We start from the raw sequence: 23,222 nt of genomic DNA, 5'->3' as shown, positions 1-23,222 counted from the left end.
TGAACCGCCATGCTTGTGTGGATTAGCCACGTCAAGCAATTGACCCGATTTCTTCAGGCGGTGTCGAAAGCGCAAAAATCAATTTATGTCCTACTTGCTTACCTAAGTCCGTATATATGCCACAGCTACCGAAGTAGAGACATCACCACTCCGGATATCCAAAAACGTCCGTCCCTCAGTCGACCCACTCTTTGCATCTAGGTCGACATCTCCGCTCCGGGGTTTTCGTTTTTTTGGGGGGGAAAGCAACCACCCGCCCCATCCCATGTCCCATACTTATCCAAATGGCCTGATCCGGCAGGTGAATGCTTCGGGGAGGGATCCTTCGTTCGGAAACTGGACTATCCGGCCACGAGCTCCTGCAAGAATCGCCATTGACATCGAATGGTTTTGCTCCAGCTCGCCCCTGCTCTGTGCAAAGAAGATACAACCATGCCGTAAACCCGCATACGGGCATGCTCTAATACCAACGGCCTGTTTACGAAACAGCCAGGGCATCGCGGTCACATACCTACAAACGGATTTTCATCATGCATTTCCAAGGTCCTGGCTCACCGACTTACGACTTGTAATACGCACGAGTGTGCACTCAAGGTACCCAAGTTTGTTGGTGAAGAGGTCACTTAATATCTCCTTGAGGAATGGGAGCCAAGGAATTGTCCCCTCCCTGTTCATAAGAATCTCGGTATTTGGCTAGTCACCCAGTGTGAATTGTCCTTTTCACTTTCCATTCATCATGCTACGACAAAGAGAAAATATTACTAGTGTACACGACCCTGAGACCACGTCGGCTTAGGCTCGTTTCCGCTTCACGCAGGTCTTGGTTTAGATACCCTCTCTTGCCCACTTCTAGCGACAACTGCAGACGCCATTTCGCTCTACCCAAGTCCCAGAGTCTTTATTCTCCGCCACCAGAGGTACACAAGAAAACGGGGTTCGCACCGCGTCATCTCAACGCACTGGCATCCAGCCATACAAGTAACTTAGCGTTCTCAAGATGCTTACATGTGGATGGCCTGGGAGTGGGTAGCCATGGCAGCCTCCTTGAAAGCCTCAGCCAGGGTAGGGTGAGCGTGGCACGTTCGGGCAATATCCTCGGTGGAAGCGCCGTACTCCAGAGCCAGGGCACCCTCGGCAATCATCTCACCGGCGTTGGGGCCGATGATGTGGACACCCAGGAGACGATCGGTCTCGGGGTCGGCAATCATCTTGACCATGCCGTCAGTATCGAGGTTGGTCTTGGCTCGCGAGTTGGCGCTGAAGGGGAAGGTGCCGATTCGGTAGGGGATCTTCTCGTTCTTGAGGTCCTGCTCGGTCTGGCCGACCCAAGCGACCTCGGGGAAGGTGTACATGACGGAGGGGATGACACCGTAGTTGACATGGCCGTAACCCTTCTTGATGTACTCGACAACGGCGACAGCCTCCTCCTCGGCCTTGTGGGCAAGCATGGGACCGAAGGTAACATCACCCACACATCGGATGTGGGGGATCTTGGTTCGGTACTCGGAGTCGATGATGACACGGCCACGCTCGTCGAGCTCCATGCCAATGTTCTCGATACCCAGGCCACCGGTGTAAGGTCGTCGGCCGATGGCGACGAGCACAACATCAGATTCAATCTGTCAATTAGGTCAGCTTTCAATCCGCCCAGAGCGACTTTTTCCCTGTACTTACGGTCTCGGGCTTGCCGCCCTTAGCAGCATCAACCTCGAGCTTCACGAGATCGCCAGACTTGTCACCGCTGACGACCTTGGTGTTGAGCTTGAATTCCATTCCCTGCTTCTTGAGGAGTCTCTGAGTAGCCTTAGCGATCTCAGTGTCCATGCCGGGGCCACCAATCTGGCCGAGGAACTCAACGACGGTAACCTTCGTGCCGAGGCGGGACCAGACAGAGGCCATCTCGAGACCAATAATACCACCACCAATAACGGTCATGGTCTTGGGGACCTCCTCGAGGGCAATAGCACCAGTGCTGGTGATGACACGCTTCTCGTCAATCTCCAGACCGGGGAAGGGGGTGGCCTCAGAACCGGTGGCGATGAGGATGTTCTTGCCACGGACGCTGGTCTCGCCGCCGTCGTTGAGGGCGATCTTGATCTCGTGCTCGTCAACGAAGGTTCCGGTGCCCTTGATGTACTCGACGCCGTTCTTCTTGAGGAGGAACTCAACACCCTTGGTCAAGCCGGTAACGGCGTCGTCCTTGGCCTTCATCAAGTTGGGCAAGTTGAGTTTCACATCGCGGACCTCGATACCGCGCTTCTTGGTGTCGTGGAGAATCTGGTGGTAGAGATGAGAGTTGTTGAGGAGCGATTTTGAGGGAATACAGCCAACGTTGAGGCAAGTACCGCCGAGGGTGCCACGCTTCTCGATGCAAGTAACCTATGCGCGCGCCATCTTGTCAGCCCATTCGTCCACGAAATCGGCATGCGATGCTTGGAAATCAGCCATGTACGAACCTTCATGCCCTCCTGACCGGCCTTGATAGCAGCGACGTAGCCAGCCACGCCGCCACCGATGATGACGAGGTCCTTCTCCTCTGTAAGCCTGGTCAGCACAAACTGGACGCCCCGGGTTCAGCAAAGCTCCCGACAAACGTACCAGAGGCGGAGGAGTATCCACGGCTCCATCGCGATAGGGTCGGGGCAGAGACGACGACGGGAAGGCTACAAGGAAACGCGGCGCAAGTCAGTCAACGAGTCATTTTTGCGTGGCTGGCGAAGCAAGCTGCGATGCTCGACGGTGGCAACGAGCGTGGGAGCGGGATACAACTCACGTGGATTTTTGGAAGGCCGGGCGAGCGGCTCTGGATATTAAACGGCTGGAGAGCATGATGGGCGGAGGATTGTGTGCGGAGGGACACAATGGGGTGGAGGTGGAGGTAGAGAGAGGGTCGAGATGACACGATATGGAGGTTGAGGTTGAGGGAGAGGATTCGGCGGCAATGGAAGCGAATTGACAAAGCTCGTTGTTTGGCGGCGCACACGGACACCTCAGGGAGCTTCGGCAACGGTAGCCCGCCCATCAGGTAATTTTTTTCAGAGCAGCCGAGCGGCGGCGACGGGGCGCAGGTACGTACCGATGGCCTCCGTAGCTCCACTGCTCCAGCGCTCCAGCACCCGTGATGCCCCCTGGAGCCACACCGAGACCGCCCATTGGCACCCGGCCTTCGCTGGACATGTATGTCCGGCTGCCCAACGACAGTGCGTCTTTTGCCTCTTCTGACCCCCTTCGGGTCCCTCCTTGATGTGAGTGACTTTGGTCCTGGCGTGAAGTCGGCTAATGCCTTGGATTTCGGGCAGTTCTTCCCAACGAACCGTCAATTCGCAGTTCCGAGATAACCACTCCCCAACAATGGGGGAGACAACAGCCGAGCCTTTTCTGCCGCTGTTCGGGCTTCACCACGGCTCTGGATAATTGATACACGACGCTATTAATAAAGATGGAAAGACTATCTCACGGCTCCCTACCTATATAGGCCATGCCTCTCTAATTGCTTCCCCATCCCCTTTGCCATGTCCCAGGAGTTGTCCACACCGACCTCCAACCTCCGACTCCATCCATCACCGACCACCCGGCCTAAGCCCGCCTCTACCCGACTCACCGAGCCAAACCGACGTCACCGTTCGTCGGTGATGCATTACGCCGACATGCTGGCTGGGCTATCAAAGACCCGACCAAGCTCACCACAATACGCTACCCAAGCACTGCGGCTATTTCACCCGAACAATTACATTCGGCTCGGATCCCGATAGTTCTATATTTTCCCCGCATGCACTCCTCGTTCCTCTTCTTCAACTTTTGGTGTTTTGCCAATGACCATCTTCTCCAATATACAATATCCGCCAGTATCCAGTATCCCGCATCCAGCATCTGTCTGAAGACAAGGTAGCCGAGTATTAGACCCATAGCCTATCGTACCTAGTCTTCGGTGCCCATAACTTGCACTGCCGCCTGTGCCTTCTCTCGAACGCCTTCCAGCTTTTTCAGCTCCTTGGCCCCGATCAGCTTGGTCTTACGGATCCTCTTCCGAAGCATCCAATGGATGCCCGCAGCAAGACCCGGCAGTTCCCTCGCTGGCCCAAACATCTTCTCCACCTTGGCATCTTCGCTAGCACCCTTGCTTCTACACTCGTGAAGCAATGCAATGATCAGCCGCTGCACAAACATCGATGTCCACGTGTTCGCCTCAGGCAGCTCCAGGGGTTTGAGAATGGCGATGTTCAGAGTCCCGTCTGCAATGAGCGACGCGAAAAAGTGTGCAACATTTCCAACCCGCCTTTCGTCCTTCATCCGTTCTCCGTCAGCCGTCTCGTCGTCGTCCGGATCCTCCCCAAATAGCGACTCTCCCAAGCCTCTGAATATCCTCCAGAGTCGATCCTGCAGCGCAAACCTCACCCGGCCGTTGGCGCAGGCCTGTCTCCCAACCAACGCGTAGTACGGGTTATACTGAACCTCACTTCCCACGCATTGAACCAGTACTCGAGCAATCTCCAGCTGGTCATCCTTCTTTAGACGAAGATTAACAAACTGCCTGTAGCCATGCTCAAAGTTCGTCGCTGACATGAGTGCCGTAAATATGGCAATCTGTGGTGTCCCGCTGAGGCCTTGGGCCCGAGCCTTCTTCGGATAATCCGGGAGTACCATGTCCATATCCTCATTATCACTTGACTCGTAGGCATCGTCCTTCGTCTTCTCGGCGTCCCGCTCCCCCTTTGACTTTTCTGATTTAACAGGGACACTGGCACCAACCAACCACCATTTTCCCTTTGTATCAGCACCCTCGATATCTGCTAAGCCAACGCCCATGGGTGCAAGGCCGTCTAGTCTTCGGGATTGGGACTTGAGCTCGCCTAGTCGCTTCTTCATGCGCTGCACGTGCTCAGACACAACCGCCGAGTCCAATCCTCGTCCCTTGGGCTTGCTGTTCTTTAGGTCGGTAATTGTCTCGATCATGAACTTGGTGCGAATCGAAATGTTGGCGTATCCCGCCTTCGACACAGACTGGTTGAGAACCCTGGCGACGTGCTTGATTGCATGCGGGTCATCGCGTCGTAGCAGGCGGCCTGCCATGCGACAGATTCGGAGAAGCAGCTCGACATTGATCTCGGTGAGGTCGCTCAGCAGCCTCTCCATATAATCAAAGACAATTTTGCAACTAGCAACCTCAAACACGTAAAGCTGAGAAATGAACGTCAAGATGTTGGAAGCTTCTTTCGCAATTGCAGACTGTTCATCCGCCTCCTTACTGGCCTGGTCGTACTGCTCGCCGAAATCCGTCACGACTCTTCGAATCAGATGAGATCCAAAGCTGGATCCAATAATCCGGTAAATTGCCGCTGCAAATCCACCGGTGAGGACGAAGAACTGGTCAGGTAAGCTCTCAGGTTTACAAATCTGAGCCATGATTGAGTCGGTAATGATATCCGTGACGTCGCCACGAGCATTGTTCTGGTAGAGCTCTTCCACCGACTGAACGATTGACAAAATGTTTCCATCCGTAAGACGATTGATCAAACCCTGTATTTGTTTGCGTAGTCGGCTCCTGTGCTCTTCCTCCGTCCCGGCAGCTTTGCGGAGTGACGGGGGGACATATTTAGCAACCGTTACTCCAGTAGTAGGCGCCACGTATGGGTTTTCTCTTTGTCGCGGTTGAGCGGGTGTTTTGTCCATGTCCGAGTCGAAGCCTTCAAACGACTCCTCATCAAAGCCGTCCATATCCTCATCGTCATCCTCGTCGAGCATATCCAAATCCTCGTCCTCGTCTGCAGAGTCTCCCTCAATGTCCAAGTCGTCATCTTCTTCAGCGCTTTCACCCCGAGCCTTGCCCGCCTTCCACGGTTGCGCGGTCTTCCTCCTCTTGGAAGCGAGCCAGTCGTCGTACTCGCTCTTCCGCTTCTTGTTTTCATCTTCTTCGCTCTGATCAGACTCACCGCCCAACTCGCCCATGAGTTCGTCGAGTCCGTCTTCCTTGAAGGATTGAGGCAAGGATTTCCTGCCCTTCTTGATACCCAGCTTTCTCTCAAACGCTTCGATTTCCGCGTCGTCCTGGGCGAGTCTCTCCTGGGCTGCCCTCGGCACGGCCTTTTTCTTGGTCGATTCCTGGGCCTCGTTCCCAGCATCGTCGTCATCATCTTCCTCCTCCTCCTCGTTGAGTTCGTTCTCTTCGTCACTTTCGTCTAAAGAGATCTCAACTTCATCCTCATCCTCATCCTCATCCTCATCTTCCTCCTCCTCCTCCTCATGGTCGTCGTCGACCTCTTCCTCGTCAGACTCATTCTCGTCATCGTCCTCGGGCTTTAGTGCCTTGGGTTTTGGTGCGTTGTGTTGATTTTGGTTTAGTTTTGGTTTGGATACCTGGAAACCATTGTGCTTTGTCTGCCTGTATGACTGGGGGGTCTTTCGCTCAGGCTGGGTTGGCCTCGAGTAGATGTGGCCTCTCTTCTGAACTCGTTGGGCCTTTCGCTGTTCCTTTCGAGATAACTGGTGAGTCGGGCGTCCTCCTTGTCTTGGGTTCCTGGCTTGGCTTGGCTCGGGCGCATCCAGTCCGATGCGCTTGTAGAGCTTCTGTTGAAGCTCTGGCACCGATGCCATTGTGAGAAGTCACGCTGGGGTGATTGTGATTTCAAAGTAGAGAAATTATGGCTGCTATCCAGATATGGATTCAAGTCATTCCGTTGAGTGAGAGAGCCCGCGTCGTTAGAACAGGCAGGTATGAGAATTACACCAAAGAGATTCTTGAATGGGCATCTTTCAATGAACTGAACGACGAAGAAAAAAAAAGTCACAGGTAGCGGTACGTCACTTTAGCGCCAAGCCCGAAAATTGCCCCGCCACAGACTGGACGCGCCACACTGCCAGACGCTGGGGTGGCAGGCAGAGCCAGACAATGGCGGGGCACAGGACCCAAACTCAACCTCACCTTCAATTTCGAGACGCTCGACCGTCATCCCACATCCGTTAACCTCAGTTCATTCCAGCATCATGGCGGCAGAACACATGAGCCATGACGAGGTCAGTATTTCCCTTTGTTCTCGGCCCATCAACAGCCAGAGACAGCCCACAGTCGTCCGCTCGCTGACATATGACCGCAGTTCTTCGCCAAGCTGGGTGAACTCTTTGACCATCGCAAAGGCAAGGACCATGGTGCCATCTACCTAGTCCAGAAGCGCGGTAAGAATTCCCTTCCAGAAGATGCACAGCTATTTCAATCATCTCGAAATTCGTAGAGCCATGCTAAGATCCGTGCAGTAACGTACGGCCAGGGCGTACCTGTCCCCTCAGATGAGAACCCTGTGCCAGATCTTCGCCCCAGCAAGCCGCTACCCGTCCTCATCCGCGCATCGAACGGAAAGGGCAGCAGGGGGAAACCCAACAAGATCAAGTTATCGACAGTGGTACAGCCTGACGCCCTCGAGGCCTTCTACGCACGGTATGCAGACGTGTGCAAGGCAGGAATGACGGCGTTGAAGCCTAGGGACCGGAGCAAGAACAAGGCGAAGCTCAAGAAGAAGAAGAAGGCCGCAGCTTAATCAATGATTTAATGGTTTCACAAGTTTTGTCAACACCAACATCAAATCGAGAAAGTGGTTACAAGTGGCAGTTTCCGTTGTATTATCATCCTTCGCGACACCCGAAACGAACCAGCAATTCACTTAAACCAGCGTCTTATTACATGGAAATCCTCATGAGTTGTTTCCCCCCCTTTCGGCCAATCTCACCCCAGCCGGTAATTTCCCACCTCTCAGATGCTGATACAAATGTCAATGAAAGACCCCTGGTTGCCGCCGTCAAGCTGGCCTCGCACAGCGCCAGGAACCGCCAGGCTCGAGTGCGTGTCCGCAAAGAAACCGGTCGGGTTAGCCTCAATCTTCTTCACCGTGAATCCTGAGCCAGTGTCTACTCCGTTCGCAAGAATGCCCGTCTCGAAGGGACCCTTCATGCAGCCCACTACGTTACGTCGTTGCTCGTCACCCACCGGGTTGGGGAACACGATTCTGTTCCCGGTCAGCTATTCCAGTTCAGAACAAAGATTCCTAGCACACGTACCTTGGTGGGCCCGCCTTGCCCCTAACGGCTTCGTGGATATGGGTGGACGTCTTGGCGAGAGACTGGTAGTTCCCGCGGAACCCGAGGAGAGTGATGTTGTAGCAGATGATGTCCTCGTGGGAGTTCAGGCCAAACTTGAAGATTCCCTTGGAGTTGGCCAGACCGCCGGTGGGCACGTTGTCTGCACCGACGACCTGGTCGGGAGTCGCAATGATGTTGAAGGTGGATGTGAATCCAAAGGGAACAGGTTCGGGCTTCTTGAAGATTCTCTTGCTGTGCTCCTCTACCTCGGGCACTGGCGACGCTTGGGCCAAGGCGGCGAGGGCAAGAGCGGCGAGTGAGAATCTCATGATGGCAGATGGAGTTGGTGAGTGATTGAGCGAAAGGTTGTCTGTGTATTGGGTGTATTGGGTGTGGATGATGAGCTGGTTGTGATGTTGAACGATGGATGATGCCCGGCCTCCAGTCTTTTATGTACATTTTGGCGCTGCACACCACCATCGCCAGCTATCTTAACTCCAGCTATCCTCCACCCCTTACGTCGGCTTCAAGAGGCGAATTCAGATGCCGAAAAGCAAAAACCTCGTATAGCAAGTTCCACTTGACGCGTTCGACATGCCGGAATCTGAACCTCACAGCTTGAATCGATGCTTCCTAGCCCCATGAAAGACCGGCCAAGACCAACCATGAAAGTCAGATCGACGGCACTGGCGGAGTGGTGATGGCATCATAAGCGCCTCAGTGACTTACCAAGAGCCTTGGTACAGTGCCAGTGCGCACCACAGCCACCACCAGAGGGCACTGCCAAGACCAAATCCAAGGTTAACCCTCAAGCCCGCCAGAGAAGGAAGACTGAGACAACACAAGCTGCCAATATGGTTTTTACAAATACGGTAGCTTTAGCGTCAAGTTTGGTCTAGGCTCTGCCGCTTTCGTGTGCCCAGGCCGCGCCCTTGCACAGAAATGCCCCATTCACAGGCCATCGACGTGGGCTAGTAGGGACGTGAGCCGCGGATGTGCGAGATGCCGAGCGGGCGGGCAGCCACTGAGACAAGCTTATTTCGAAGCTTATCCCCGCGAGATCTCCCGTGGCCAAAACCGACGGTGATTCGAGGCGGGATGCCTATCTGGTGTCAGTGAACGGGCTAACTTAGGGAGCCGTGGAATGAAATGGGTCGTCGGGCTGTGTTGTCTTGGCAGATGTCGATCCAAGATGGCACGGCAGTTCCAACATCCGGCTTGGTAAACCCCACAAACCACCGGAGAGAAAAACAGTTTACCTGAGTGCCAAGACGATAGTTTCCTGGCATCGACATCATGTCAATTGTAGTACGTCATCCTCAATCTGCCATCTAGTGACAGCACGCTCCAACTCCTCATTAAGCAAGTTAGTCAGCCCTCATGATGCCCAACAGGAATTCACAAGCTCCTAGCGATCGCGTCCAGGAATCCAAGTTCACTTCCCTGAACTCGACCCATCTCAGGCATCAACTTGAGCATCTAGGATGGTGCAGCTTGCAAGCCGCAAACTATTCACACAGCAAGTCGGGCGAACAACCTCCAATGATGGCCTCACTCGAGATCGGCGACGTAACAATAACAAGAGGCACAGACAATGCTAATACGTCAAAATGGATAGTATTCTGACTACCTATCGACGACGCGCCAGCACTTGAAGTGGCTGCTCTGACTCTCCCTCGACAAATGACCCAAGTATGGCCCCATGTTCATACACTATCGTATTCACAATCACCGCGGTCACAATTGCCTGTCGGGCGGCGCTTCGAACCCAACAACTAGCCACGACCTCTCCAACGCCAGCAATCGTGAACCCACGGTAGACACACGCACACATCCACCTGCACTCAACTCACGCGCCTGGCCCGACAGAGTGCCATGCGCCCCCGAGATGCTACGCAAACCCACACGTCCTACGCCGGTCCTCCTCACCCAGACCGCCAGCCGTATATCATAAGAAGCCATCAGATGATTACTCGAGATACATTCTAGTTAGAGCAATCTGTCGCCTCCCATCTGGCCTGTAAGCCAAACCGGCGTCCCTCCGTCCGTCCACTCACTGAAAGAACCCCTTTTCTTGTTGTGTTGCCCGTCGTAACCAACGCGTCCGGGGGAACCGAAAGCGAATAACGTTGCTATTCAGCAAGTGCATGGCCCGTTCCCCCTCGCCAGCTGTCCTCAAAGTATTACAAGGCGTCGGTTCTTCTTCAAAGTAGAGTTCGACCACGATCCCGGAAAGACCCGGCATTCAGTGCCTCCAAGTTTTGTTGCGCGCATAAGAAATTCGACCAAAGAATGAGTTGCAGAGAGAAAAGAAACTGGTCGGGACGAAAAAATCGCCGCCACCTAAAAAATGAAAGTCCGTCATTAGGGAGGGGCTCTTCATCGCCGTGCATGGCATCGCCCCTGTCGACATCAACATTGATCCAGATTTACATGATCTGGTCCTGCGTTAGGCCGCCGTGAGGGTCCGTATCCATGACATCTCCTCCGGTCTGGTTCAGGTACTTGACAAAGCTCAGGTTGAGAGGACGGCCACCGTATTGGTAACCCTGGAACTTGGCAATAGCCGTGTCAGCAGTATCGGCTGAGTCGAAGCGAACGACACCAGTGCCTCGAGAACGGCCGCTGGGCTCGTACTGGATCTCGGCTTGCTCCACTTTGCCGATGGTGGTGAAAAGCTCGACCAAATCGTCGTTGCTCGTGGACCAAGGAAGCTGTTTGGAGTTAGACATTGAGCTGGCACCATCTTTCTGTAGGAGGTCCTTACGTTGCGAACAAAGATAATCTCGCCTCTCTCAGTTCCGGAGGTGGCAAAGTCGGTGAAGGCGTTGGGCGGGACGGAGCCAGTAGGAGGAGGAGCCTCGAAACCACCCGGACCACCGCCGCCGGGAGGGCCTCCGGCGAAACCACCACGGCCACCGAAACCGAAACCGCCACGACCACCACCGAATCCTCCACGGCCGCCGAAGCCACCGCCGAATCCTCCTCGCATGCCGCCGCCGTAACCGCCGCGACCGCCGAAGCCCATTCCTGGACCGCTGCCGGCGTATCGATCCTCGCGGACCTCAAGAACTCGTCCCTGCCAATCGTAACCATTGAACTGTTGGATGGCGTTGCGAGCATCATCAGGGCTCTCGAACACGACGATTCCGGATCCCTTAGGCCGCCCGTCAGGGCCAACATGGACATCGGCGCGAACGACACCGCCGTTTCGAGCTAAATAAGAATATTAGGTGGGCTGTCTCTCGAACACAGCCGCCCTGAGAGCGGGGATCAACAACAACGTACCTGCTTGTCGGAACAGATCCTTAAGATCCTGCCAGCCGACATTGAAGGGAAGCTTATCACGAGTCAACAACCAGGGGCGACTGAGGCCAAGAGAGGGGAGTAACAAACGTTGGCAATGTAGATCTGACGACCGCCACCGCCGGGGGCACCGCCGCCATAGCCGGGGTTGAAACCAGGACCACCGCCGCCGCCGGGGGCCATTCCGCCGCCAAAGCCGCCACGGTTTCCGCCGGTGGCGCCAATGAATCGGGGTTCCGCCTCACGATCCTAAGTCCCCAATATTAGCATAGAATCTTTTGACATAAAATCGGGGATCCACCAACCTCTCGAACATAGACGAGACGACCCATGAGGTTCTGGTTGCTTAGCTGGGCAACAGCCTGCTGGGCTTGCTCCCGCGTAGCATATTCCACAATACTTGAGCCAGGTTAGCTTGGTCCAGGAAGTAAATTGGAAGGAGGCGCAAACTTACCCGCATCCCTACAATCACCCAAGGACAACGTCCCAACCCGTCAACCCAACCATCCAGAAGGCTAAGAGGGAAGAAAACCACAAAAGAAAGCCAACCAAAGACTACGCGATGAAGCCCACCTTCGACATTCCGTTTGGAAGCAATAAAACGTCGGCAAAAAGCACTTCTCCAGCTAGATGTCCATCTCGTCAGCCCCACGTCACTCCTCCAAAGTCCGCGGCATCGAAAGCCTCACCCTGTCTCATGAAATCCTTGAGATGGTGCCACTTGACATCGTACGAAAGGTTGCCGACGTAGACCCGGCGGTCCTGCTGAGACGACTCGCGAATGGTCGACATCATTTGTTCTCGCGCCGCAGCCCGTTCCTCGTATGATCGATGGGGAACCTGTCCAGCGTATCCTGCACTTGGTCCTCCACCTGGGGCGCCTGTGCTAGTCATGGGCGAACGATCACGGCCTCGGCGATAATCGTCCCGGCTTGCTGATCGGCTGCGGGGGGAATAGGACCGTCGTCGACTTGACCGGCCAGGGCTTCTAGATCGTCGTCGAGGTGATCGGGACCTTTCGCGCTGGTAACCGTTAGCGGCGGGATGCAGAAGAGGCGATTCCATGCCCCGAGGTCGAGGTGTAAGGTTCGAGGTTAATGTAGGTAAGGTGATAGAGGTGATGCGAGGATAGCTGCGAGGCAGAGGGTGTGGGGGCGAGCGCCACGCGCTCGAGCAGAGTGATTCACGCTCCAACCGCAGCAGTGAATAGCCGCTCGCTATCAGGCGCCAGGGATTTGGCAGCACGCAGTGGATTGAGCAAAAAGCCAGTCGCAACGACCGGTTTCGGATGAGCGGAAAGCGCCTAGCATTCCCCCAACGAGCGAGGCCATAGACCTAGCATCCCGTGCGAAGCGGGGGAAGAGGCTCGGAAGCAGCCAGAAACAGCCGCAGTGCAATCGCGCGGGGGAGGAACACGGCCATGCGCAGGAACGGGAGAGTGATTGTGTGTAGGCAAGTGAAGAGCAAACGGAATCGCGAAGACAATGGGACTACTCACGGGTCGGTAGGTATCGCCTGAATCAGCTACAGAGAGGTGAGCGTTAGAATCGAAAACCAAGAGAAAATATCCGTGACAGACGCAACGACAAGAGAGGCGAAGGAAGAGGAAGAGTGGTTGAAATAACAGGGAGTGACGGTAGCTAGGTTGAGGTGGTGGAGGGGTGGCATAGGTAGAGGGGAACACTGAGTGGACCTGGCGGGAAACATGCAGGTAAGGGGGTTTGATAATGCAGTGTATGGGGAAATGTGACGCGAGAGAGGCGGCCGGAAGAGGTTGTCGGGTGTGGAATGGGGGCTCCGAGGTGCATCGAGCAAGAGGTGGTATCACATTGATTGATGAAGACACTCCAGGAGTGGGAGCGAGCGCGCAAAAGGCAGGCTCGGGCGCGGTCAGGCTCTCCGGCTCGGGCTCGGGCTCGGTCTCAAGCTCAGGACCAGGCTGAAGAAGCTCAGGCTTGACCGTCTGAGCAGGCTCGGAGGGCAGAGAGGAGTGAGCAGGGAGATATATGGGAAGGCTTCGCGGCGACACGGTGCTGGACAGGCGCGCGTTTGTGCCGGACAACAAACGAGTCGCGAAGGCCAGCGCACAGCGGAAGGGGAGGGGATGGGGGAGGGCAGGACGACAGAGAGAGCAACCAGAGAACCAGAGAACCAGAGAAACATGACATACCCATGGCAACTATGTTCTACTGAAGAGAACTTTTTGGGGGGTGGGAGGGTGTCCTTGTCGCGTGGTGAGCGACGAGCGGCTGGTCTGGATAGGCGGAAGGCAGCGTGTCCAGTGTCCACGTCGCAAAGAACGGCGGGATAACTATGGGGGAGAGCAGGCAAAAACAAGCCACTGGTCCGGAGTCAGCCAGAGGACGTCGAATGTCGCATAAATGCAAGCGGGCTGCAGGATGGGCGATTCGTGTCGGGCTGCTTGGGCTTGGGGGAAGGGGGAGGAACAACTGGGGCAGCGCAGAAGAGAGCAGCAGCAGATGATGGCGTCTGTTCTCCCTCTGCCTTGTCCGTCGCAAAAAAGAAAAGACGCGTTGATGAGGCGGAGGGGACCAGGCGACGAATGAGAGGGCCGGAGCTGGGGGACGACTAGGGGGGCCCGCGATGCAGGCTACCCTACCCTTTCGTACCTACCTACCTACAGTCTCCGTACTCTGGTACAGTGCCACGAGGAGGCCGGCAGAGGGCAATCGGGGCAATGATGGCGCGCGGCGGTTCAGGGGCTTTGCTTGTCGATGGAAGCTGGAGCAGGGACCCCAACGGTCGGCAGCAGTTTTGGGTTGGTGCGGGCGGCGACGAGATGCCTGGGGCCAGTTATTAGCTGAGGTACGGAGTACCAACAAGGTACAATCCAGACTGCGCCAAGGAAGGCTCCCCGAGTCCTCGTCCTCGTCCTCGTCCTTCGGCACTCTGTGTCTGGATGGCCGCTATTCGAAGCTAATGGCTGCAGATCCTGTCGTCGACGAGGGCGACACGAGGAGGGAGGGGATAAGCGGGCTGCAATGCGGCGCCGACGGGCTTGCGAGGCGGACTGGCTTGCGACACACCCGCGGCCAAGGCAAACAACGAGGGCATCCCCAGCCGAAGTCGAGGGACGAAGGTACTTCGTACAGGGCTGAAGGGGACTGTGTGGATAGGTACGTACCTACTATGTAACTCGGGGGAGCGGTCTCGGTGTGGCTGCCTCGTGCGCCGTACCATACATATGCACTCGGATGGATGAGTCTGTGTCGTCGTCGTCGAGGTTATCTGTCACTGGCTGGACAAACTCGGCGAGCGCGGGTGATGGGATTGGGGGGTTGGCAGCGGCAGTGGTGGATTGGTGGTGGTGCGGGTGGTGCAAGGCCTCAGGCTCAGTGGCGTTCAGCTATCCTTGTCTCAACCAGGTACCTATAAGGAAGGCAGGCAATTGCTGCGAGAGACAATACCAGAATCTGCAAGTTGTTGGCACCACGATGCCAGTCAGTCACAATCACAGTCGCATCCATGCTTGACGCCGTTGATTGGGGCAGCCAGACAGGGAATCCGCCCGAGGTGGATATGGCAGGCAAATACGGAGAGCGGCCTGTGAGGGGCCGGGCGAGGAGGAAAGATGGTACGGAGCTTACTAGCTCAAGGGTAGGTCGTACAAGTTGGTACGTACAAATACGTATGTCATGTCAGTACCTATGGAGGGAGCTCCCACACCAAAGGCAGGAAATAGTCAAATCACGAAAAGTTCTTGATGATAAACTAGACGCCGCCGTTCAGAATACAGCTCAGCGCTGTTGAGTTATTGTGATGTATGCGCGCAAACTGCTGTCTCGCGAAGTGGTCTGCGGCATGCAGCCCGGGTGGACGCACCTGCTTCCGGTCGAAGTGATAGAGCTCGTGTGGTGGCTGCACTGGGCATGACGATGAGGCGCTCAGTGGGAATATCAGACGGCTGTCGAGACGTCATGCTGCTGTACGCCCAGGCAAATTTTTCACATTGGATTCTACACCGGGGTGCCTATCTGGCCGAGACATGGCGGCACAACCTAGGCAACGAGGCAACCAAGGCAACCCAACTCCAGACACTGTGACAGCCTTGCCGTGTTGGTCTCAAGAGCTCCATGCCTCCATTGTGAAATCGTGTATACCGTGCGGTTCCGGGACAATCTGCACCGTATGATCAATATTCCTCAGGCCACATTCCAGGCTCCAAGGTACCCTCGGCATAGTTGCCCACCTATAATCCACGAAGCCAACGACGACCTCGCACAATGTGCATTTTCCACGCAATGGATGCTTCAATCAAGAGCATCAGCGTAGCTTCAGCTGTGCATATTCTCTGACCCAACTGAGAGATCTGATTTACATGCGCGCAACACCCAATAAGCCTGGCAATGTGCAAGCATCTGCTGACGCTTGTCATTGCCGTCCACCGATTCCAACCCACTGACGTGCTCCGCGAGCTGGATGGGGATATGTGCCAGAAGGATCCGCACTTCCACCAAGGCAGAGGTGCGTGAGCCGCCCATTGCTCTATCATGCAAATGCCGCGTCTTCCTCCATATCAGAACTTGCTCGACAGATCAGTCGTCCTTGACAATCTCGATCCCACAAACTGCGGGGCTTCCCCCCCTCCCCCCCAGACCAGGTTGGATTGGGCTACGGTTGGACCTAGCAGCCATCAATGCCTAGGGCATTCTTTGTTTCTTTTTCTTTTTTTCACTTTTCGTCTGTCAGCAATGCCGTGCCTCACATAATCTCGGCTGAGAATAAGGTCAGGTAGTTGGTTGCCATGTGGGGCGTGTACTGGATGGACCAAGAGGTGGCCGACGCCATCAAATCATCAGTCCGCACCAGCCAAGCTCGTTGGTGGACCACAGACTGCAAGCCGCTCAAAGCGGCCTGATAGTGCCGGCAAACCCTTGTCCCATGGCCTCAGAGTTCACCCACCAACTTTCCCATCAACGGAGACTGGTTGACAGATGAGACAGCTGTCCTCCGGCACCAGCAGAGGCCCTCGCCAACCAGAACTTGACACCTGCGGTGCCGTCAGGGATTGCCGCGACGTGCGGCCAACCTCATTAACAACCTAGGAGTGATGCGAAGAATGAATCCGTCATGCAAGGCCTTACCTGGATCGCAACTCCCCCGCCAGATCTGCGCCTTTGAACCCACATCCCGCACTTCTACATGTCAACTCTCATCGCCGTCGCAACCCTGACACGAGGACGGGAGGAATTGCATCCCTCTCACTAAGCCTAGTCGGTCCAGCCATCCAGAGCAGTATCGAGTATGAGTTGACATTCAGGCTCGTGGCCGTAATTGCGGCGGACACTCTCAGGAGAACACCACATGCTCATTATTTTCCGAATTTGCCGCCTTTGAGGGGCGTCGTCCGGACCCAACCCCTGTCTATCGCACGCTTCTTCGGAATCACAGGCATTAACCCGCAGTCCTGCAGGGGACATTCAACAACATGAGCCCAAGGACCAAGGAATAACCGTACCGGACAGTCCACCTGTCCCCTCTGAAACTGTGTATCCTGTTCGCCTTGCCCGTCGTGTGCTGCCCGGACCGGCGGCCTTCAAGTGTGATTGGCATGTTTGTCCCTTCAACTTGACGTCGACTCGCCGTAGAGTTCACGCCGTTACGCAGCAGTCCAGCAGCGGTTCAACGGAAACAGCCGACCAATCGCCCTGGCTTTTGGTCCCCTCTTCAATGATGACACTTGATCCGTGTTTGGAATGTCACTCTGTACCTGCAAACGACGTGCCTGTGGATCATGAACAATTCGAGGTGAGTTGCCAGAACCCAAGTCCTTTGAGACCCATTCGTCAAACAAGCCATGCAGGCGGGTCCAAGCCACGGCGGCCAGTATTACCCAGATGGAGCGGTCGACGAGTTTGTCCCCTGGATAACCGATGTGACTGGCTGGCTTATGAGGCAGAGGTGCAGTACATCCACGCGAGAGGTGAATACTTCGTTCCATCCTTCTGCACTTGTCTCAGCAATTGCCATGGAAGGCCGTCAGCTACCGGTGCCCGCAGTGTCCCACATCTCTCTCTCCCGGGTGAGGCACTTTCTGGGTCTCGCATTGGCCGGTTTGACTGGAGGAGCTGGTGCCCGGACCGAATGTCGTCAAGGTGCATGGCTCATTAGACTCGGCTCGCCTGTGTGCCCTGGCAGGGCTATAAATGTTGGACGCTTGGTCGTGGTTGGCGAGACTATGAATCCAACGAAACGCCATGCAAGTGGACTAACAACCGCGGTAGATCTGATCATCAAGGTTGCTAGCGGATCCTGCGCCATGCAGTTTGCGACCACGCCGGAGCTCCTGGCAGCAATCCATGTGGAGCATACTTATAGCCCATGCCGCGGCCATACGAGGCCGGAAATGTACGCCGGTGGGTAAGTTAGAGTCTCGTAGTCCCGGGTGTGGACGAATATCACCCGAGGCGGCCCTCCGCAGACGACTGATTGATCCATGCGATGCTTAAATGCCTCTCGCCTACAAGAATACGCGATGGGACTGTGAGCATCCCGACAACGCCGCCGACTGGGCATTGCTACACCACAATATGGTCCCCGCCAACACGATTACGTTGCAGCAGCCGGGATGAGTTGACGGACAGTTATCCGGCGTGGTGGTCTTACGTGAGAGTCGATCTTTGGAGGTTAGAAAGCCAAGAGTCCTGCCAGAGAGCATAGCCATCTTGCAAGGGACTGAGAGGTTCAACGACCGTTCCATGCGCGATCAGGACGGTGGATTGCAAGAGACGACTTAAGTAGCTGCGAAGGGTCCCGGGTAGGATTGGACGGAAGTGGCCCGAGCTCCCTGGTGTCGAGCCGTCGCCCCACGTCAAGCCTTGAAGGAGTAGCCGCCATTGGGAAAATCGTAGCTCAAACTCCAAGACTCGGACGATACAGGGCTTCGCCGTCTTAGCAATCGCCGCCTCATCGATACGCTCGACTCCTTGTCAACGCATACCAACAGCCATGTCGGCGTCCGCCCGGCTTCTACCCAGGCCATGCGCGTTGCGGGCTCCCCGACTCGCCACCCAGCGTCTTGCCCTCCGACCTTTCCACTCATACGATCACCCGCCGCCTCCCGGGCAATTCGGCGATGCTGAGAAGACCATCCTCGCCGCTGCCTATAAACACGTCCCCGAGCACGGCTTTTCCCAGCGAGCCCTAGGTCTCGGTGCCCGTGATGCTGGATATCTCGATATCAGCGCCAGCGTTCTTCCCGAGGGCACCTTCAGCCTCATCAGATACCACCTCGTCTCTCAGCGCGAGGCCCTAGCTTCCCGCAACGGGGAGCTCATCAAGGGGTTAGAAGGCCAGTATGGAATTGCTGCCCGCGTCGAGGCATTGACCTGGGAGCGATTGATGGGTAACAAGGGGGTTTTGGACCGATGGCAAGAGGTAGGTGCACCAGTCAATTACATGTGCACGAGGATGGATCCCTAATTGTACTCCACCAGGCATTGGCTGTCATGGCCCAACCCAGCTACGTGCCCGCATCTCTCAAGGAATTGGCCGCACTGGCTGACGAGATCTGGTTCCTCGCCGGTGACAAGGCTGTCGACCCCTCGTGGTACTCAAAGCGCGCAAGCCTGTCCATGATTTATAGCACCAGCGAGCTGTTCATGACCAACGACCGGTCCCCCGACTTCGTCGAGACGAGACAATTCCTCCAGCGGCGGCTCGGTGAGGCCAAGTCCCTTGGTGGTCTGGTTGGCTCCCTCGGCCAGTGGGCCGGTTTCACCTTCAACGCGGGCATCAATGTCCTGAGAAGCAAAGGAGTCCGTGTCTAAAATCCGGTTCCCCGACCTGTTCTTAATCTACTGCCTGTACGATATTGCATGAGCCATGTACAACCACCCTCACAACTACCACCAACATAGAAGCCCTGGCAAGCAAACAACATAATACCAGTCCATCCATACTCCGTCCCTTGTGCCATTGTCCCTCGAAACTCCGAAATCCCTGTCCCTAATTTTGACACCCAAGCGCCTCGCCAATGCCGCAATGGCATGTAACTCCCAGAATTCACAACTGTCTATTCCTGTACACAAACTCTTATGCGAGCGTTCGTTGGCGGGGATCAACCAACCTACACTGTTAGCGGGTATTTACGTTCGTCAATGAGGTTGAGCATACCTGATGATCTTGACGTCCTTGTCCAGCCGAGCCCGACCTTCGATGGCATTGGGCGTAATAAGAATATACTGACGTGACACGGAGCGACGCGCGGCATCCACCTACACCAAAGCCACGTTAGTTTCGGTCAACTCTCATACATGTCTCACGTCAGGTGGGGTAAGAACTTACCAGCATGTTGGTGCTGATGGCTCGGTTGACATTGTCCATGAAGACATCAAACTCATCGAGACACCGGATAGGCGATCCGATGGCCTCCCACACGGAGAGTAGCATACAGATAGACGAGAAAGACTTCTCGCCACCAGACAGCGTCTTGGTGTTCCTGCCGGCCGCGCTCTTGCGTGTCTCGTCGGGTTCGATCTGGATTTGGACCTTGCGCGCGCGGTGGTCCAGGTCAATCTTGCCTCGGAAGCCACGCTCGCTGAGAAGGTAGTTGAATTGAATGCGGATTCGGGCGCTGATCTGTCGTTGAAACTGGCGCCAGAGATGCAGACGTTGTTCGATGGCTCGCTTCAGAGATGAAATGGTGTCGTCCACGTCTCGAGTCTGCTTGATAACATCTTCATATCTCTCTCGGGTTTCGGTGGCACGGTCGTATATTTGCTGGTCCGTCGCCCCAAGCCGCCTCTCCCGCTGCGCCAGCTGCTCGCGGACTTTCTCGTACTTCTTCTCGATACTCTTGTGTGTCTCATTATCGGGAATGTGAACACGGTCTGGGGCCATCTCCTGAGCCTGTGCAGTGAAGTCTTCAACTTCGGCTGCCTTCTCGTCCCGTTTCTCCTCCGCGCGTCGTCGCTCGTTCTTCTCAATGTCCACCCGCTCGAATGCCTCGTTCTTCTTGGCAACAGCGAGCCGCCTCATCGATTCGTGGCTATTAATCTTCTCCTCTGCCTTGTTAACCTTGGCCTGGAAATCGTCTCGCTCACCCCTCTCGGTATCCAACCTCCGCTTGGCATCCTCAGACTTCGTATTGAGATCCCGCTTTGCCAGCCTCATGGCGCCATACTGATTACCAATTTGATCCTCCTCAGAATGTTTAGCCTCAAGCTCCGCTCGTAGGACAACGAGACGGTCATCGGCACCCTCGAATGCATCGAGCTCCATGGAGACACGTTCCACTTCAGCTTGTGTCCGGCGAAGCCTGTTTTCTAGTTCCTTTATGCTTTTGCGATGCGTATCAAGCTCAGACCTATGTCGCTGAAGCGCCTGGCTCGCCTGGCGGTCCTCACCCATGATTTCTCGAAGTTCCACACCCAGTTGCCTCAAGTTCTCCTTTTGCAAGTCAATCTGGCGTGCGGAGTCTGTCTGCATCCTGGGACGCTGGGTTCCAGGCTGGATTGGGCTTGTGCCAATGGATCCGCCCCGGTTCGTTAGGCGCAATCCATGACCTCGCTTTCCTCTTCCATCGTGAAAGCAGATGCACGCAGACACATTACGCGGGGGCGTATTGTCAATCATGACTCGCTGGGCCTCCGTCCGCTCGTTGATCAGAATAATCTTTTCGATTTGGTTGTTGATGATGAGTTGCGATCGGACCAGGTCGTCGTCGAATTGCAGTACGCTGAGAATTGTATCGAACTGGGCGTCTGGTTCTTGGTTGCTTGTGTCGATACGGCTTGCATATGCAATATAGATTGGAGGAGGCCTCCTCAACCCAACCTTGCGCATCATGTTCGAAAGCCTTGACTGGTCGGACTTGCTTCTCACAATAAACGCATTCAGTGCGTCTCCGAGCGTCTTCTCGAGAATACCAGACCATTCCGGCTTCGAAAGCCGGACGTGAGCGCCGATGGGTCCGATGGGTTTCTGTTCAAATCCTCCCTCACTCTCGACCGCCTTGACGAGGTTGACCATGTCCCTGTCGAACCCATCGTACGCAGAACCAGTTCTTGACTCGAGTTCCCTGACTTGTTGTTCTGCAGCTAGGATTTCCTTGCGCTTGGTGTCCTTGGCGTGTTGGTGTCTCCTGGAGGTTGCCTCAGCTTCCACTAGCTTGGCCTGAAGACTCGGCACCTGCTGAGTGCTTTCGTTGATCTGATCTTCGAGGGCCTTTTCTTTGGCAGTTGCTTTGGCTAGCTCGGCATCCTTCTCCACACGGGCAGATCCAGTCGACTCGCCTAAACGCTGCTCTTCTTCCCTGATCTTGGCTTCACAGGATTTAATGTCCTCCTTGACGGTTTTCAGGCGCCCATGCGCATCTCGTTCCTCCCGGTGCAAGTCGGTAACCTCCTTCCTGGCAGCGTGGAAGGCCGCCTCAGCCTCGTTGATCCTCTCCTCGAAGGCTCCTCGGTCTGTTTCCAGATCTTCCCGCGCTTGTCTGACTCTCGCCAGCTTTTCTTCGGTCGTGGTAAGAGTTTGGCCCAATTCCTCGCAATATTGCTCAGCGTCAGCGATTGCTCTGTCACGTTTTGCAATGGCACCGTTGCGCTCATTGAGCAACCTCTCCTGCTCCACCACCTGAGACCAGACCAGTTGGTTTCTGTAGTGCCTAGCCTTCTCGCGGAGGCTCTGGTTCTTCTGCGCTGTCTCGGCAAGCCGCTGGGCATCGTCCATTTGCTTTTTGACGTGTCCAATCTTACTCGTTAGGTCGTCTCTGAGCATGAGGGTCTTGTCGAGTGTATCTTGTGACATCTTGTAGTCATTGTCTAACTGTTCCAGCTGAACGCCGGAGACGAAGTATTTGTATTTCTGAGCTGGAGTTGCCGAGTTAAGGAACTGACGCGCGTTGTCTTGGGACAGGACCGTGAGGGGGTTGCCAATCTGCAACCCGTACCACTCGGAAATTTCGTCCACCTCTTGTTTCTTTGTCGAAACGATTCGACCCATGGAGCTCTTGACCTTGAATCCGCTGGCGCCAGTCTTGGAGAAGTGACGCTCGACGATGATCGAATCGCCATAGACTTCAGGCATATAAGCGTCAGAGCCGGCGTTCTTTATCTTGACAATAAGGCTGCCTTGGTCGCAGCCCTCTTTGACAAATGACTTCAGGCTTCCTCCGCGGTTGGTGTCGCTGGCTTTGCCACCGAGACAAAGGGTCAGGGCTGTCAGCACAGCACTCTTGCCGCTTCCGTTCTCGCCGACGATGAAGTTGATAAGGGGACCCAGCTCGACATGCAGCTTCGTATGACACATGAAGTTGCAACATGTGATGCTCTCAATAATACCACCTTCTGATACCATGTTGTTGCCGAGATTCGTCGGCCGGCGCATGAGCTTCTGCGTGGCCAGTTGGTCGTCCAAGTCGGTATTGGCCAGATGCTTGAAGCCGGCATCTCGCATGAGCTCGTACTGGGTCTGAGGAGGGGATTCTGGGCGATCGCGGTCGGCTTCATCGTCGCTCTCAGAGTCTTGTGACTCCTCGCGCTGTGGTGTCTGTTCCTTTGTCTGGTCGTCGATAGAGACTCGGACACGTTTCCTCTGAAGCCGGCGTGTTAGTTGGACCGACATATCGGACAGATACGGCCGTGGAATGGGAACCTACAGCTTCCTCTGGCCGAAAATTGGAGCGGCCTTCGCGGACATCGACAACGTTCCCTTCGTCGTCGTCTTCCACGGCTCGTCTTGGCCGTTTCATGGGCGCCATGGCTGTGGGTGTGGTGCGTCAGGTGTGCGAACAATGGGAAAACCCCGCGTTTTATTGTGCGCAATATTCGGTATGAGTCTGTACAGCTGTGGATTGGGTGCGACAAGGGAATGTTGGGGAGGGGTTG

At 55.4% G+C, this 23,222-nt stretch overlaps 9 protein-coding genes across 9 annotated transcripts; 4 read left to right on the top strand and 5 right to left on the bottom strand.

The window, feature by feature from the left end:
• Window positions 1-849: 849 nt before the first annotated feature.
• BGZ61DRAFT_228553 (uncharacterized protein) lies at window positions 850-2,932 on the bottom strand. The gene is made up of 6 exons (XM_046238192.1): window positions 2,774-2,932; window positions 2,599-2,663; window positions 2,457-2,536; window positions 1,675-2,379; window positions 1,551-1,619; window positions 850-1,499 (listed from the first exon to the last, which is right to left on the bottom strand). The coding sequence occupies exons 1-6, from the start codon at window positions 2,827-2,829 to the stop codon at window positions 1,002-1,004; spliced, it is 1,473 nt and encodes a 490-aa protein (XP_046105738.1). The 5' UTR covers window positions 2,830-2,932; the 3' UTR covers window positions 850-1,001.
• A 986-nt stretch (window positions 2,933-3,918) lies between these two features.
• Window positions 3,919-6,947, bottom strand: BGZ61DRAFT_493538 (uncharacterized protein; the record flags this gene model as incomplete). The annotated part of the gene is made up of 2 exons (XM_046250662.1): window positions 3,919-6,575; window positions 6,920-6,947. 2 exons carry the CDS (start codon window positions 6,945-6,947, stop codon window positions 3,919-3,921), a joined length of 2,685 nt encoding a protein of 894 aa, XP_046105737.1.
• Window positions 6,948-6,981: 34 nt separating this feature from the next.
• On the top strand, window positions 6,982-7,529 carry BGZ61DRAFT_477441 (signal recognition particle 14kD protein-domain-containing protein; the record flags this gene model as incomplete). The annotated part of the gene is made up of 3 exons (XM_046248896.1): window positions 6,982-7,011; window positions 7,092-7,170; window positions 7,249-7,529. 3 exons carry the CDS (start codon window positions 6,982-6,984, stop codon window positions 7,527-7,529), a joined length of 390 nt encoding a protein of 129 aa, XP_046105736.1.
• Window positions 7,477-8,679, bottom strand: BGZ61DRAFT_228521 (uncharacterized protein). Its single transcript, XM_046238191.1, has 2 exons — window positions 8,047-8,679; window positions 7,477-7,994 (listed from the first exon to the last, which is right to left on the bottom strand). Exons 1-2 carry the CDS (start codon window positions 8,394-8,396, stop codon window positions 7,742-7,744), a joined length of 603 nt encoding a protein of 200 aa, XP_046105735.1. The 5' UTR covers window positions 8,397-8,679; the 3' UTR covers window positions 7,477-7,741.
• Window positions 8,680-10,496: 1,817 nt separating this feature from the next.
• Window positions 10,497-12,267, bottom strand: BGZ61DRAFT_350703 (uncharacterized protein; the record flags this gene model as incomplete). Its single annotated transcript, XM_046240260.1, has 8 exons — window positions 10,497-10,781; window positions 10,835-11,283; window positions 11,356-11,407; window positions 11,464-11,622; window positions 11,679-11,772; window positions 11,828-11,835; window positions 11,947-11,999; window positions 12,063-12,267. 8 exons carry the CDS (start codon window positions 12,265-12,267, stop codon window positions 10,497-10,499), a joined length of 1,305 nt encoding a protein of 434 aa, XP_046105734.1.
• Window positions 12,268-13,977: 1,710 nt separating this feature from the next.
• Window positions 13,978-15,235, top strand: BGZ61DRAFT_477438 (uncharacterized protein; the record flags this gene model as incomplete). The annotated part of the gene is made up of 3 exons (XM_046248895.1): window positions 13,978-14,510; window positions 14,805-14,991; window positions 15,185-15,235. The coding sequence occupies 3 exons, from the start codon at window positions 13,978-13,980 to the stop codon at window positions 15,233-15,235; spliced, it is 771 nt and encodes a 256-aa protein (XP_046105733.1).
• A 1,704-nt stretch (window positions 15,236-16,939) lies between these two features.
• Window positions 16,940-17,806, top strand: BGZ61DRAFT_228295 (uncharacterized protein). Its single transcript, XM_046238190.1, has 2 exons — window positions 16,940-17,142; window positions 17,198-17,806. The coding sequence occupies exons 1-2, from the start codon at window positions 17,065-17,067 to the stop codon at window positions 17,756-17,758; spliced, it is 639 nt and encodes a 212-aa protein (XP_046105732.1). The 5' UTR covers window positions 16,940-17,064; the 3' UTR covers window positions 17,759-17,806.
• Window positions 17,807-18,342: 536 nt separating this feature from the next.
• BGZ61DRAFT_350333 (COQ9-domain-containing protein) lies at window positions 18,343-19,163 on the top strand (the record flags this gene model as incomplete). The annotated part of the gene is made up of 2 exons (XM_046240217.1): window positions 18,343-18,771; window positions 18,831-19,163. 2 exons carry the CDS (start codon window positions 18,343-18,345, stop codon window positions 19,161-19,163), a joined length of 762 nt encoding a protein of 253 aa, XP_046105731.1.
• Window positions 19,164-19,428: 265 nt separating this feature from the next.
• BGZ61DRAFT_350850 (P-loop containing nucleoside triphosphate hydrolase protein) lies at window positions 19,429-23,095 on the bottom strand (the record flags this gene model as incomplete). Its single annotated transcript, XM_046240278.1, has 4 exons — window positions 19,429-19,462; window positions 19,510-19,610; window positions 19,681-22,929; window positions 22,994-23,095. The coding sequence occupies 4 exons, from the start codon at window positions 23,093-23,095 to the stop codon at window positions 19,429-19,431; spliced, it is 3,486 nt and encodes a 1,161-aa protein (XP_046105730.1).
• Between the last annotated feature and the right edge of the window lie 127 nt (window positions 23,096-23,222).

This window comes from Ilyonectria robusta (genome assembly GCF_021365365.1).
Source record: "Ilyonectria robusta strain PMI_751 chromosome Unknown BGZ61scaffold_8, whole genome shotgun sequence".
NCBI lineage: Eukaryota > Fungi > Ascomycota > Sordariomycetes > Hypocreales > Nectriaceae > Ilyonectria > Ilyonectria robusta.
Note: the sequence above shows the minus strand (reverse complement) of the source record. Positions and strands in the feature narration are given on the sequence as shown.

What these genes read in the sequence shown, in the direction of transcription:
- BGZ61DRAFT_228553 (XM_046238192.1), bottom strand. Translation starts at nt 2,829, where the DNA reads ATGCTCTCCAGCCGTTTAATATCCAGAGCCGCTCGCCCGGCCTTCCAA. An exon ending in AGGGCGGCAAGCCCGAGACC is followed by an intron (nt 1,620 to 1,674) that starts GTAAGTACAGGG and finishes CCTAATTGACAG; the next exon opens with ATTGAATCTGATGTTGTGCT. An exon ending in GTGGCCTGGGTATCGAGAAC is followed by an intron (nt 1,500 to 1,550) that starts ATTGGCATGGAG and finishes GACTCCGAGTAC; the next exon opens with CGAACCAAGATCCCCCACAT.
- BGZ61DRAFT_228521 (XM_046238191.1), bottom strand. Translation starts at nt 8,396, where the DNA reads ATGAGATTCTCACTCGCCGCTCTTGCCCTCGCCGCCTTGGCCCAAGCG. An exon ending in GGCAAGGCGGGCCCACCAAG is followed by an intron (nt 7,995 to 8,046) that starts GTACGTGTGCTA and finishes GACCGGGAACAG; the next exon opens with AATCGTGTTCCCCAACCCGG.
- BGZ61DRAFT_228295 (XM_046238190.1), top strand. Translation starts at nt 17,065, where the DNA reads ATGATGACACTTGATCCGTGTTTGGAATGTCACTCTGTACCTGCAAAC. An exon ending in TGGATCATGAACAATTCGAG is followed by an intron (nt 17,143 to 17,197) that starts GTGAGTTGCCAG and finishes CAAGCCATGCAG; the next exon opens with GCGGGTCCAAGCCACGGCGG.